Here is a 15,395-nt window from a genome sequence, read left to right on the forward strand (position 1 = left end):
TCTCAGGGCCCGCCGAGAAACTCTCGAGGAGAGCTCCGCTGCTCATCAGGTCGCTGCAGGGACAGACGAGACTGCCAGCACAGAGAAGGTGTGCTTCTAGGAAAGGGGTAGCTCCGTAAGTCGCGAGGGGACGCCCTGCGCGGGAGAGAGGCATTTAGTGCACCCCTAGGTAAAAGAGCTCTTGGGCTGGGACCAGGGGGGTCCCAAAGGTAACTATAAGCATTGTTTATATATTGTGAACATTGTTTGTAGTGTGGGACCAGGGGGGTCCCAAAGGTAACTATAAGCGTGCACCCCCAGGGCTCCTCCTTCCCCCCCCACTGCTAGGCTAGTCTCAGCTGGCCAGATCTGAGACTGCCCATCCCCCCGTGCCCCTGGGCCTGGCTGGGAGACCTCTCCCCCAGGTACCAGGTGTCGGAGAGGAAGGGAAGAGGAAGTGCCAGACCCTGCCGTGAGACTTATAGTGGTGCAAGGGATCGTGGTAGGAAATAACCTAACGTCCTGTGTCCACCCTCTGGCTGTACCTCTGGAGAGGGCACACCCTGCAGCAGAGGGCACCCAGCCCAAGCTACAGCTGCGGGTGGGATGTGTGGCACTGAAGGTCTGTGCTGCTGCGGGGCAGAGAGCGCCTGCCACACGAGTGTGAGGCAGGGCTCCAGCCACAAAGCTCCACCAAAGGGACTCCCAGCTTCAAAAGAAACCTTGGATGATGTCAAACAACAAACCTTGGGTGACACCCAATGGAGTGAAGCCAGCAAAGATTTCTCAAGCTGGGAAGGCAAATTAACTAACTTGTGGGACGTCAGTCTCACTGCTGCTTTGTGCTAGGGAACGTGAATGGACAAATGAGGAGCAGCAGGCTCCCCCTGAAGGCTCTGCCACAGCCACGGGCCGCGCCTGGGGTAACTCCAGCCGCACGTTCCGGGGTGACCGGCGCCGCACACCCCCGCGGCCGGCCCCGCACGGCTCCGCTGCTCTGCGCATTTCCCCTCGTTGCCGGCGGGCGGCACAGGCCAGGCCCCGCCGCCCTCCCGCGCTTTCCCCGCCTCGGTGCGCGGGGCCCGGCGCAGGCGCGGCAGCAGCGGCGAGACGTGCGCAGGGGCGGTGAACCCCGTGGTGCGCAGCGGCGGAGGGCGGGCGCGGGGTGGCCGCGGCTGCGCAGTGCGGGAGGCGGGGCGGCGGGCCCGGAGCGGAGTCCAGGTTTGTTGTTGTTGTCCCAGCCCCAGCGGGCTCCTCACTCATTCCGCTGCCGCTCCTGCGCCGCCATGTCCAGCCCTCAGGAGCTGCCGCAGCACAACAACAACAACAACCCGCCGGCCGAGGGGACGCAGACCGAGCCGGGCCTCAACAGTGAGTGCAGCGGGCGGCAGCGAGCGCTGAAGGGCGCGGGCGGGGCCCCCCGGCTGTGAGGCCGCTGTGGGGCCGCGACCCCCTGCCCCCCTTATCTGGGCTGTGATTGGTGGAAGTCGGGGCCGCGCGAGCCGCCGGGGGCCAATCGGAGCGAGTCCGATCGGTCCGGCGGCGGGCACCGGGGGGAAGAGGCGGGAGCGGGGCCGGGGGGCGCCGGGTTGGCGGCAGTGGGGCCCGGGGTGGGAGCGCCGAGGAGGCTGTCCGCCCAAAATGGGATGAGCCCCCGGGGGTTTCGCGGGGGGCGCCGCTCTTTACCACGGCGGTGGAGGCTGAATCGGCCGTGGGGAGGGCAGCCGGAGGAGCGAGCAAGCGCCGTGGTTTGGTGCGAGACGAGCCGGAGCAGGTTTGCTCCGTGGTGGAACGGAGTTCATTCGGTGGCTGGCGTTGGCAAGCTAAGATGGGGATGGAGCAGAGCAGGGGAGGAGCATGGCTGTGGAATGAGTTTGTTCAGCGGCTGAGGCAATGCCACTGACGTGAGCTCTGCCCCGCGGTATCCGGCAGCGCTGTCAGCGCCCTTCTGCCGTCTTTTGTCCCTTGCACAGCATCGGTGAGGCACGCTGGGGCTGTCTTTAGGCTCCCGTCCTTGGGCAGATGCTTTTCCCTCGTGTTACATGTCTAGAGCAATGCCGCCCTTCGTTTGCTTGTAATTACGAAGGATGCTGCTGCTTGAGGAGGTGAATCAATTGCATTAATGATTAACTGTTACCCTCATAGTTTACAATGAAGTTAAACTGGCCACGAAATAGCTTGGTTGGCTGAGCTGCTCTAGTTCAATGGGAGTTGTGTGAAGGAAGGATAAACCATGGCCCGTTCCTAACACTGCTGTTGTGTTGTGGTAGCGCTGCCTCTTGTGAGAGCCGTGGCAGCTCACAGCAGTGCTCACCTGAGTCAAATCTGTACTTCAGCAAATGATTCAGGGCTGTTAGCAGACTTTAACAACTCTGACACCTTGGAATTGAGGCATGCCTGATGCCTAACTGGGCACTGACTTTAGAAGCTGCTGCCTCTGATGCTTCTGTGTTTTAACATCCACTCTTTGTTTCCTCTTGGTAGTTAACTGGCTCTGTGGGACGTGTTAATCTGCTGTGAGATAGGAGCAACAAGAGAGGAGTGCTCTGTAAGCCTGGATCTGCCCACGCAGATCTTACTGCTGGATCAGCAGGGAAGGGCTTAGCAGAATCAATGTGATTACTGAAGGTGGTGAGCACAAGGTATGAGAGGAAATGTTTGATAGTCTGTGCTCCCTGGACAAAACAAATGCAGCCAACCAGCTCCATCTAGGCTTAGTGCTGCTTTCAGACGTTCAGCCTTTCCACAATGCTTTGGTGTTATAGGTACATTTTCTGCCACTATATGAGCTTTTCAGTGAACCTTTTCAGACTAATGAGCTTAGACACTGATTCGTTTTGTTCTCTGTCATTTGTGCCTCTTTAAGGCCTTTCATGCAGAGATCCCTTAGCCCTTGACTCAAAGGGTAGAAGACCTGGGAATAAACCTGTTGGGTTCATCAAAGATAAAGCAGAAGGCTTGCTTGTAATGGGAATTCTGGGTGCTTGCAATGGGAATTCTGGGTGCTTCTTGTATTCTAATTATTATAAACCTCTCTTACATGTTGACAAAACCAAGAAATCTCACCTTAGGCTCTGTCATGGAAAATCTGCTTAATAATTACCATGCTGGGAATCTGAACAGCGTTCTTCTCTGCCTGTCTTCTTTGTTTTTATCAACCAGTGGTAGTTCTTAGTTTATTCAAGTTGACTATGCAGTATTTATATTAAATGTATATCTTGTGCTTGATATCTCCCCCACCCAAGTGAAGTCACAGGGTGGCTAAGCAACATGAGACCCCTTTTGCCCAATGCATTTAGGTACTGGTGTAGAAGCAGCCCACCAGCTGTGGAAAAACAGCCTGAATCAGCGGATAGTGAGGTGATGAGCTTTAAAGCATGGCCAAAATTCACACCCATATGGAGGAAAATGCCACTCAGATAAAGAGTTATGAGGCAGTTTGTTATTTTGTTGTGTTGTTGTGGTGTGGTTTTTTTTCCTCCCCAAAGTGTCTCTCAGGTGATTTGTGAAGGGAGAAGAATTCTACCACATTTCCTGTTTTACTGTCAGGTTTGAAACATGGTGAAGTTAGGAGTTCTCCTGTGGATGATGATTGTAGGTCCCTGTGTTCTGAGGAGAGCTCGGGGCAGCAGGCACGCTCTTTGGTAGGCAGCTCACCCTGGGATGTGCTCCTGTGCGTCCTTTGAAAGCAACAACGATGCAGGTTCCTCTGGCCATTCTGAAACTCCCTGAGCTCTCTGGCTCCCTCTCCAAACCGGTTGTGTCTGCCAGTGGGAGGATGCAGCATGTTTGAGCCTGATGTCAGATTGCGCTTCCTCGGATGTGCCTTGACTCATGAGTGAGGTCAGAGGGAGAACGTGCTGCTTGTCATGTAAACTGCCGCTCGGCTGCTTGGGGCTCCTTACTCACAGGCTAATTTGGGTGTTCTTCCTCCAGAACACGTTTTAGATAAACATGGGGGGGGAGTGTTAATAAAGGTTTGGTTTGTGCACAATTCTCAGTGCTGTGGAGCAGTGTTTAGAGCAGCCAGAGCAGCCAGTTCTGATCATCTGCTGGGCTTTTCCTTTGCTTGGTGTCAGAGGGAGACTTCTCCCTGCACCTTTCCCCTCTATTCTTCCCACAGTGTTTGCTGGTTTGCTTCCACCACTCCTTGCTGGTTTTGTAGTGGTGGATATCTTTGCAGATCCTGGGCAGTATATTCCTCCCAGCAGATGCTCTCCACTCCAAACTGCGTGTTGGGCAGCTTTCTGGTCTGTCTTCTCACTGCAGCTGCCACACGATTTTCTGCATGGCTTCTTGCTATGGAAGTGTTGCTACAAGGCAAATCTACCTTAGTGATGTGGCTCTCGCAACATGGCCTTTTTGGTTTTAAATCTAGACACCAGCAGTCATCATAAATCTGGAGTAATATGCTCACTGTGCCTCATGCTGAGTGACCTGAGCAAAAGCTGCCTGCTCCCGTTCCCTGAGCAGCCCACCCTCTGCACAGAGCCCGTGCACAGCCTGAAATTCCTCCTCTGTCAGCACAGCTTGGGGAAACCAGGCTGTAAACCACTAGGACTTGTAGGGCTGTGGTGCTTCCATGGTCATCAGCATAATGGTCTAGATAATAATCGGTGCTAAGGATAAACTCTGCTTCATCTTCCCAAGATCACGTTGAAAATAGGTGAATTTGTGATGAGATGGTGCCCCCCCATCCCGGTGTCGCCGGTGCCCCTCCCCTCCCCCCCCCCCCCGGTGTCGCCGGTGCCCCTCCCCTCCCCCCCCCCCCCCCCCCGCTGTTGCCGGTGCCCCTCCCCCCAGCCAAAACTTTGCAATTAAAAGATGAGTGCAGGCAGTCTAAGATGCGTTTCAGAAGCCAAGAAATCAGTGTTAAAATGTAGAAGCTGTACACTGAGCGTGCACAGAAGCTGTTTGATTCATGTCTTTAGGCTTCCTTTATTGAATAGGTTTTGCCTCAGTGCTGAAGATGCCAAACCCTCAGAAAACAAAACCCACCCAAGCTCTGAAAGCTCTGACATTCAGGTGCCAGATTAAGTTCTGCAGGAGCTGTGATGATATCACACATTCTCTGTCTGATAATGGGACATAATGTTGCCTTGAGAACAGGATCCTTCTGAGAAATTGGAGATCTTCTGCTCCCTAATCATGGCTGTATGATCCTCCTTACATGGCTTGATGAGGAAGTTGGGACTGCAGTTGAATGGGGAACAGAGAGCAAGAGAAGTCTCTTCTGCCTTTACCAGTTTATTTATGAATGAAACAGGTTTCCCAAACCTGTTTGTTTCTAGTTGAAACACGTGCCTGATGAACAGCTTTGCATTTGGTTACTCTGCACCTGAGTACAAGTGAAGACATTTAAAAGCAAAGATAAAAATCCTCAGCCCTGCTGCGGAGCACATGAGCTTAGCAGGTGCTTTTAGCATTTGCCATGCCCTCTTGCTCCTTGTCAAATGCCAGTGCACAGCTGGATAGCCTATAGGCAGGACTATACAATAAAGGGAAACCCTGGAAACCTTCAACTTTTGGGCTGTGCAGCACTCTTTGGCTATGGAAAGGGAAGGAAGGGGCAGGGGAAGGAGGCTGAAGTCAAGGCAATGAAATTATTAACTTACTACATGTGAGAGTTTGGGATTCCTCGTGCTGCTCAGCTCTTTGGTTTGGCTTACTAGCAGGGAAGTGTTTCAACCTGACTGCAGTTGTGCTTGTGTCATTGTGTCCTTCTGCTGTGTGAGGAAGCTCAGTGCCAAGTTCAGGGTTGTTGTATGACCCAGTATGGTCATGGTAGGATAGGAGAGCTGGCGTGCAATGAGGGAGATGTTTGTTAGGGGCCAGGGCAAAGAGTGGAACGAGGCCTGAGGAGGGCAGCCTGTGTCGTGTGTAGACAAGGGGTTGACTGGGGGCCTTTGGGAAGAGAGGGAAGGAGGAGAAGAGGGAATCACAAGTGAGGATTTGTAGAGCAGGGGGCTGGGGAATGAGAATTTTGCTTTAAAAAAGGGAAGCAGAACAGTAGGAGCACAGGAGAGCAAGGAAGCTTGGGGACTACTGTGATTGAGACAGGTAATTGAAGCTTCAAACTGCAGAGAGAAACATGGCCCATTAAAGTGTGAACAGTTGAGGAGAGAGGGGCCATGCTCTTTGCCTGGCTCTGGGGGTAGGTAGACAACACCACCCCAGAACTTTTTAGGGGTGTTTATGCTGATGAAAGAGGAAAGGCCAGGTCAGTCCTGCTTGCAGTGGGTGTTTATGAGCTTTATTCCAGCAGCAGGGCATGTTATCTGAATCCCCCATGCTGGTGTGTTTTTCTGTGTGTAATTGATAACCTGAAGGTGGGTTTCAGTTCCACTGCTTTCACTAAGCCACATCTGGCTGGTCCAACAGGTTCCTGGGTGGAGCTGCAGATGAACGGCAACAGCAACGATAACGGCACTGGGAAGAACGGCGGCCTGGAGCACGTCCCTTCATCATCCTCCATCCACAATGGAGACATGGAGAAAATCCTCCTGGACGCCCAGCACGAGTCGGGACAGAGCAGTTCCAGGGGGAGCTCCCACTGTGACAGGTAAAGGAATGTTTGCTGCCCTGTGTGCAGCTTACTGCAGTGTTCGTCCTCTAAGTGCAGGGTGGGGGTAAAGCTTTTCCTTGGGCTTGAATTTGTTATGCTCCGGTGTCTGGAGTATTTACCGGCTCATGGCTAGCAAAAACCACCTCAGAATTGAAGAATACTTCATTACCACAGAAAACTGAGTAGTCCAGGAGCAGGAAGCTCACATCAGCATCACAGTTAAACTTAGCACATGTGATTTATGCCAACGGGATTCAAAGTACCTAATGTCACTGACTTGGTGCTCTCAGAGGTCTTTTCCAGCTGAGACAGTTCTGTGATGATTCTTACCTAAAGCTGTAACCCTTTGAGGTGCATGTGAGCACGATGATATTCTTAGGTGTTCATTACACCTTTTTTCCCAGGGAGTTTTGGGGCAGCTGTGGGAATCCTCTTGTGGGTTCTGTCTATAATTTTAGCTGTCCCTCTGCTCCTGCCTCCTTCAGTTTTGCTGGGTGAACGCTCTCATGTCTGCCGTGTGCCTTGTTATATAAGCAGTTGATCAGATAAAAGCTGCTTAAAGTTAGTTAGGCCTGATCTAATTCCTGAATGGAGTAGAGTGTTTTAAAGGGAGCCACACTGATAGTTCAAATAGAATGGTTGTATTTATAGAGCATTTTCTTACGTCTGTGTTGCTAAGAAACTAGCTGTCAGTAGTTTCATACTTTGCAGTCCAGCCAGGAATGTTTGGTAGGTGATGGTTGTTGAGGAGTTCTACTAGCAAGGAGTTTTACAGTCACTGCCCACATTTGTAGTGAAAGAAGAGACTCCTGGGTTTGGTTTTTTTGCACTTGTTTTTCCACTGGTTCACATCTTGGTAATTATTTGCCTTTTTGATAGTTGAAGTAGCACACAGGAAAGGGGAGGTGCTTTGATGCTTAATGTGCTTCTCTAAAAGCTCTGCAGAGTAAGTTGGTCTTCAACATGATGTTTTGAGTTCTTTTTGGATAGTCATCAGAAGAGGCATGGGCAGCAAGTCAAGGGAGGGGATTCTGCCTCTTTGCTCTGCTGAGACTTCACTTGGAGTATTGTGTCCAGCTCTGGAGTCCTCAGCACATGGAGCTGTTGGAGCATGGCCCAAAGAGACCAGAAAGATGATCAGAGGGCTGGAGCACCTGCCCTGTGAGGACAGACTGAGGGAGTTGGGGCTGCTCAGCCTGGAGAGAGAAGGCTCCAGGGAGACCTTAGAGCTGCCTTCCAGGATTTGAATGGGTCCACAGGACAGCTGGAGAGGGACTTCTACAAAGGCACAGAGTGAGGGGTGATAGCTTCAAACTGGGAGAAACTGCATTGAGAGGAAATGCTTCCCCATAAGGGTGGTGAGGCACTGGAACAGGTTGCCCAAGAGCTTCTGGAGGCACTAAGCCTGGCAGTGTTCAAAGGCAGGTTTGATGGGGCCTTGAACAACCGGGTCTGGTAGGAGATGTCCCTGCCCATGGCAGGGAGGTTGGAACTGGATCCTTTAAGGTCCCTTCCAACCCAGCCCAGTCTGTGATTCTAAGATTTCTTGAAAACTCAAGTCAGGTAGGATTATCAATGGAAAAGAAAAAAAGGGAGAGGTGAGGGTGTTTGGAAGGCTTCCTAATACTGCTGTTTGTGTTCTGAAGGGCAGCATGTCCTGTGCCTTACCTGAGCAGCATGCAGGAGTGTGTGGGAAATGATTCAGCTGCAATGCTGGTTACACTGATAATTCTTTAGCTGACAGAGTCTAGTGTTGCAAACTGACATGACATCAATTTTTCTTCAGCCCTTCACCCCAAGAAGATGGACAGATAACTTTTGATGTGGAAATGCACACAAGTAAAGACAGTAGTTCTCAGGTATTGTCTTCATTAACCTTTAAAATATCTAACCTTCAAAGAGCTACCTTGTAAAGTTGTGAGTGTTGTGCAGAGATCTTGTCTTTGGGTACATCATTGTGGGGAGTACTCGAGGGACAGGGCAAGCTCTCTGTTATGTCAAAGGATCTAAGATGTCACGGGTGTGGTGTATCAAAACGTGCATTACACTACTGCTTACTAGCAGCTGTTCTCCCTCTGAGACCCTTACCTTGGCTGTTAGCTGCAATGCAAGCAAATGAATTCTATAAACCTTATTTGTCCAAAATGTGGAGGTGTCCCTTAGGCATTTGGGCCAGGCTTTTCACTTCTCTTGGATTTCGCTCTTGCAGGTTTTCACTCAGGCTTTTTTACCAGATCCTTGTCTGGTACCTCCCATAAACAGGGGTAGTAAACCATTTCTGGGCTCTCCAGCCTATGGCAGCTGAGCTAAATTGCCTTTTCTTTTAAGGTTTATTTTTCAGAATTACATTTTACTAATTAAAAGACATTCCAGAACACTTATCTCTAGTACCAAGGCAGGGTTGGTAAACTTTGTTTCAACTTAGATTTCACATGAGTTGGGATTTGACTTCTAGAGGGGAATAGCTGTGGAGTGAGGGGAGGAACAAGGCTTCCCCTCTTAACGCTGAGAAGTGCCTTGTTAGTAGCAGGTCTCTTGTCTAGTGCTGCTTCCATTGTGTGTGTCACACCTGCTTGGTTGTTGAAATGTTTCTACTTCAGCTCAAGATGTCAGGGTGTTGAGTTGATGGCTCTGCAGACAGTCAGCTCACATGATAGTGAGTAATATCCATAATGCAAACTGAGAGGAGAGCAACGCCGAACCCTTGCTTCGATCACTTAATAGAACTTGCTGTTCTCAGCACTATAAATAAAAAGCATTCCTGGAAGAATGAAACCTTGCATTTAATTGTGTCAAAGACCTGGCCCAACAGCAGGACTGCTGCAGTTCTGCCCTAACAGAGCCAGAACCCTCTGAATGAAGTGGCTGGTTGGCTCTGCCGTCTCACTTCTGTGATTACCTCTGGTTTTGGGATGTTCTAAATGGTTTATCTGATTCTCCAAAGAGTCCCTCAGCAAATTGTTTTATTACTAAGGAGGAATTTGTACCAAAGTCAGAGGCATTCTCAGGTCTTTCAGTTTTCTTTTTTCCTATGTAGTAACATCTGTGTGAAGTGATGTTCTGTGAAGTCATTGGTTCAAGGCAGCTGTAGTGGGGGCTTGCCTTTCCCTATTGCATCTGGGACACACACAGTAGAAGCTGCAAGTCGCAGGCAGTATGAATTCTAAATGACTACTAACACCTTTAAGAAGGTGAAGATGCTGGGTTTGAAGCCCTCTTATTTGACTGTTTTCCTGGGCTTTAGCCATGTTCTGTATGCTTTAAATCCAGTGGCATCAACTTGAAGGTTTTGCTGTTTGTAAAACCTGGATATTTTTTGCCCAGTACTGTTTAATGCTAAGTGTAATAAAGAGAGGTTTTGGGGAGGTTGTTTTAAAAAGCCCAACCAGACAAGCTGGAGGGATATGGATGTCCTGAACATAGCAATAACATTTGTAGTGTACTGACTGCTGCAGATCTTCCTGTTAGCATAATCAAATCTCTTCTGCATAACCAGCAGTCCAACAACACTTGCTCATTTATCAGGTGTCACCATTTGGTGCTTATCACTTTACCACTGATGCTGTCGCTCTCAGTTTAACACCCTAAGGAGGAGCTGATTGAGTGTTACAAGGCTTGACCCATGTCTATTTTCAGTCTGAAGAAGAAGCAGTAGAAGGAGAGAAAGAATTGGAAGTTTTGAAGAAAAGTACTGACTGGGTGTCAGACTGGTCAAGTAGGCCTGAAAACGTTCCTCCCAAGTGAGTCAACTTCTTTTTTCAATGGATATTCTTTGATATGAAGGAGAGAAGAATCATAAGTCACAGTGACATGTAATTGCTCTGGCTCTCCACATAGGATCTTCTTAGAGAAAGATTTCTCTCTGGGGAGGCTCTAGAAAGTCAAAACAATTCAGTGTGAAAATCTTAATAGCAACAGTAAAGTAATCTCAAGTGATAGAAACCCACACCAAGCTGATGAGGGTTTCTTGACACAATTGTATTTACTGGGAGAGCTGGGTACTTGGAGCTGGGATTCATGGGATTTAGTTTTGGCTTATTGAAGGGGATAATGCTTAGAAATCTCCTAAATTCTCTGTACCTCTTTTTCTTTCTATGTAAAATATGTAATGTTCATCCATGGAAGGGGAAACGTTGAGACCCGTGAATGCAAAGCCTTTTTGTTAAAATAGAGGATGCTGTCTAAATCTGGCAGACTTCTGTATCTCTCTTTGGAGCAAAAAATGAGGCTCTTGCTAACAAATCACATCCTGAAATTCCCTCTCTCGGACCTACCTCTCTCTTCAGCTACTGCTCCCTTTGTCTCTGTACTGTCTGTGTAAGTGGTCTCTCCACAATACCTCCTATTATTCTCTTTGGTTCCTTACTCCGTGTAAGGGATCTCTTGCTTTGATCTCTAGCTCTTTGTACTGTTTAAAGAAATGCTTCTAGAGAGATCTGTGCATTTGTGTGCAAAAAGGGAAAGAAACAAAAAGACCTTGTTGAATTTCCCCCCCCCTCCCCCTCTTCTTTCAGGGAATTTCATTTCAGACATCCTAAACGTTCAGTGTCTTTAAGTATGAGAAAAAGTGGAGCAATGAAAAAAGGTGGCATTTTCTCTGCAGAATTTCTCAAGGTTTTCATTCCATCTCTCTTCATATCTCATGTTTTGGCTTTGGGACTAGGGTAAGTATCGACCTAATTCTCACCTCAACTTTTGCATCTGGCTTTGCTGTTTGGCTTGTGTGTCAGGTGCTTGCTGGAAAGGGCTGTGTCTAGAATAACTGGAGTGTTGCTGCACCTCGCTCAAGGCAGACTTGGGACACTTCTTGAGGTGGAGGAAAACTCTGTAGCAATTGCAACTTTGCAGCTATTACTGTGTTTTATTTTGAGACTAGATCAGGTTTGGTTTTGTTTCCTGGATTATCATTAATTGCCAGTTGTCTTTGCAGTTATAACATGTGCCATTTGATGGTCCACACCTTCTGCTTAGGCTTTGGGATATCACACAGCCAAAGTAAGAATGGAATAGGTGGAAAGCTGCTGCAACTTGAACCACTCCAGGGGCACATAAAAGTTACGGTGCCCAAGTCCTGGGTATGGCACACGGCCTGGAATTTTCGGGGTCTCATACTGCAGTTGTGAGATACAACTGACAGTCAAGGTGTGAATGCTTAGGTACATGAAATGCTGGATGTGCTCTGGGAGATCAGCTGTGACCCTGCAGCAGTGTTTGCATTGCCTGCTTAATCTCACGTAAGCTCTGGGCTTGCTTCAATCCTGACCTTGTGTTTATCCATCGTATGTTCTGCTCTGGCGGGGCAGACATGTACACAAAGTGTGCTTTTCTTCAGCTTCAGCTGTGTTTCTGGGGATGGAGTGCCACTTCACATTCTTGCAAACTGTCAGAGGACACATGAGTCTATGTTGTGAGGTATTTGTGCTTCAGCAAATTGTGCCTTCCCGTGACCAAGTAAATCTTGCAGGATTTATTTATTAGAGGTCAGCATTTGTGTAGCTCCTCAGTGCTCTGTGTGGAAGCTTGCCCCCTCCTTTTGCAGGCAGCACTTTGTTTTGCCATGATAATCTGGTGGTGTTGGCTGGCTGTTCAGGAGCCCCTGTGTCAGGTGCTCCACAAACAAGACAGAAGTTTTTGATTGTGGTTTTCAGATGAGTTTGGGGCTGGCAGAAGCCCACTGCACTGGCATGGGTAGGGCGACAACTCCTGGGCTCATCTGAAAATCTCACTCTACAGGGGTTGAGTTGGAAGAATCTCATCAGACATGCTTGAAGGACAAATCAGAATAGCTGAGTGCTTGAGGATGTTTGGAGACCAGACTGTTCCTTGAACTACCTCTGCCTTATGCTCTCTGTTTCAGCATCTACATTGGGAAGCGACTGACCACACCTTCAGCCAGCACTTATTGAAGGTGGAGTGCAGACCCTGGAAGCCCCTGTGACCTGTGAAGGTGTTACTGTCTCATTTAGTACATGTGACTTGAGACCATTTTAAGCATGACCCTGACTTCACCCTTTCCTTACATATCCAGGTTGTTGCTAACTCTGGAACTCAGTATTGTGTTGGAACTCTGTTGAGGTGTTTCGCTATCCACATTCTTTCCCTCTCCTCCCATTCCCCTGCCTCTTGGCCTGCAAGACACGTCAGAGTTGCCGAACGGAGTTTACAACTGTCCATATGTTGCAAGGGCTTCTCTCAATGCAAAATGCCACCAGCAAGTTTTCATTTTATCAGTGATGCTGTTGCCTCTTCAGTGCAACCTGACTTAAATTGCAGTTGTGCATGGTGTAAATGTTGACTGCATTACAGTGATAAATTTCCTTGGAAGAAAATTAACTGATTGGAGTGCAACTGAGTTTTCCTTTTGAAAAACAAGCTGGTTGTGAAATAAAGCAAGAAATCACTGGCAATAAAGAAATCTAAATCAGCTTTTTGGGGGAGTTTACTTGGCCCCTGGTATTGGCTAACACCGTTTCATTTGCAGGAGGCAGAGCGAAGGTACACTGAAAGCAGGATAACTCAATCTGTCAGCACATTTTAATATTAAGTAATTGTTGTAATCTTGTCTTTTCTATGAAGTCTGCTCCCTGTTCCTTGTAGGAAAACCTGTCTGATGCCTAGAAAATATTAGAGGAGTTGCATTGTTTGCATGTGAAGAAGCTTTTCTTTTCCTTACCTGTTTTCTTAAGGGGAAATTTTAAATGTGAAATTTTCCTCCTCAAGTATTTTTAACTTAAGGAAAAACCCAAGAGCTGTAAGTATAGCTAGACTCTGTACAAAAGGGTGACTGTTGTGGACCCATTTGGTCACACTGACAGGGCAGTTTCAGAGAGCAGAGCTTTTGACTTCAAGGGGGACAGCCTGGCAGGCACGTCAGGATTGCTGAGCTGCCGAGTTCTGCGAATCCTTCTGCAGGAGCCTTCGACATTCCCCTCGCTGTGTACTGTACAGTCTCCTCTGGGGATACGTGGAACCTGGAAGTCACTTGTGATGTCTCATGTTAGGTAGGCTGATCACTAATGTTGTTGAACTCTTCTCTTAGGGAACATTAACGTTGTCCTCCTTCAGTGACACTTCTCAAAATGTGAAGCTTTAGTACCAAATTGTTACAAAGCATTGGGACAGGCCTGTCCTTAAATAGGTTTTCTTGGATTTCAGAACATGTAGCATGACTCTGAAGGGTAGAATACTCTTTTTTTTTTTATATATACATATATATATATATGAATATATTAAAAAATGATATAGACTTTAATACTAAGTATCTAGGGAACCAGTGCTAATTTTAAGACTAGCAAAAAGCTCATTTAAATAAAATCTTTAGCAGGCTGACACGTGGAAAACAAGATCTAGTCTGCTGGAGTGGAGAGAACAGCTACCTGTAATTGTTTGCTTGCATCAGACTACAAAGTTGATTATTTGATACAGCAGCGATTGCCTGAAACAGTTGATGCATAGAAGCTAAATTCCAAGTGAGATTTGGTTGAAAAGAATTTAGTTAGCTCCCATGAAGTAAGAAAGAGAAGTATCACCCCCTGCTAAGCTGTGTTTGTATTGATTCTCTACTGCTGACTGTTGACAGAGAATGCTTTCAGGGTGCAAGGGCAGTCTGGGCAAGGAAATTCTCTTGACATCTGCTTTTTTCTCTTCTGGTGGCCCTTGAGCTGCCTGCCACTGCCTGGTTGTTCCAAGCATTGATAACTGGGTTTCACCCAAAGGTGGGACAAGGAGGGGGGACGTGGTGAAAGGTGTTTTAGGTAGGACCAAGTACATCCTTTGACAGCCCTAAAACCCAGGGAGGTGGGGGAAAGGCTGAAACACTTTCAGTTCTAATTGCAGCACCTTGTTTTGTATGGAAATTGCAATAGTGGGAAATAGATTTGTACTGAGTAGGGAGTACTGGAAAAGGCTCCTTTCTAAATGAAAATCTGATCAAGAGTGTTACAAGCTCGTGGCTGGAGTGTCAACACAGCTTGGAGTGCCTGAAGGAACCATGGTGTGGCTGAAAGTGGCAAGACCTCTGGAGGAGGAGCGGAGGTGGTGACTGTAACACTCGCTGTGATACAATGCAGTATTTACTGATGCTCTGCTATAAGCTTTGGATGAGAGGCTGCAACTCGTACAACAAGCAGAAACAGGTGGTTGTATCGTTTGAAAAGGGGTTTCAACTCTTGATAGTTGAAGTTTTGCTAAATGTTGTTTAAAAAGCTTTATACCTGTTTACAGTTTTGGAAAACAACTAAATAAAACCCGCAGGCTTAATTTTTCTTACCTTCAGTGAAAACTGGCCTAGAGCATTTGTAAATAGGATCAAAGGAAAAAGAAACAATGCATAAACTCGCACATTAAAGATGCAGCAGGCTGAGCTCACTGCAGCACACGCTGACTGACTGTTCTAAAGTGGAAGCTGAAGATTGTTAGAAACTCAAACTTTTTTAATTGACATTTGTTGAGATATTGGAGTTAACTGAGCCAAAGTGAGTCTGCGTTCTTCATCCATTAGTTAGCACTTTGTAACAGATACCGTTTACAGCTCATGTATAAGTTGTAGCTTACCAGCATTTTGTGCCATTAAAGCTCTCACAAAACTCTCTTGTCTGGAATCACTTCATGCTGCGCCCTTCTCGCTCTCCTATTGTCCTTGCTTTTGCAGGACTGCTGTGTGCAGTGTTTCACTGCAACCGTTGTGTTCTGGGTTACACGAGCCCTGAAGCTGCTGTTCAGAGACTGGAATCATCTTCTGAAAGCTTGCTGGGGTTTGTTTTCTCTGCAGTGACATGGGATCATTTGCTTCTTTCCCTGAAGCACCTAATAAAGGAATTTCCATTGTCAGTGTTGTAGACCTGCACCAAGC

At 47.9% G+C, this 15,395-nt stretch overlaps 1 protein-coding gene across 1 annotated transcript; it reads left to right on the forward strand.

The window, feature by feature from the left end:
* The first annotated feature begins 1,169 nt into the window (after positions 1-1,169).
* On the forward strand, positions 1,170-15,129 carry BNIP3L (BCL2 interacting protein 3 like). Its single transcript, XM_068156808.1, has 6 exons — positions 1,170-1,350; positions 6,361-6,541; positions 8,331-8,403; positions 10,181-10,284; positions 11,059-11,208; positions 12,402-15,129. The coding sequence occupies exons 1-6, from the start codon at positions 1,266-1,268 to the stop codon at positions 12,448-12,450; spliced, it is 642 nt and encodes a 213-aa protein (XP_068012909.1). The 5' UTR covers positions 1,170-1,265; the 3' UTR covers positions 12,451-15,129.
* The last annotated feature ends 266 nt before the right edge of the window (positions 15,130-15,395 follow it).

The sequence above is a fragment of the Melanerpes formicivorus genome, unplaced genomic scaffold (assembly GCF_026170545.1).
Source record: "Melanerpes formicivorus ecotype bairdi unplaced genomic scaffold, bMelFor1.0.p_v2 SCAF_34, whole genome shotgun sequence".
Lineage (NCBI taxonomy): Eukaryota > Metazoa > Chordata > Aves > Piciformes > Picidae > Melanerpes > Melanerpes formicivorus.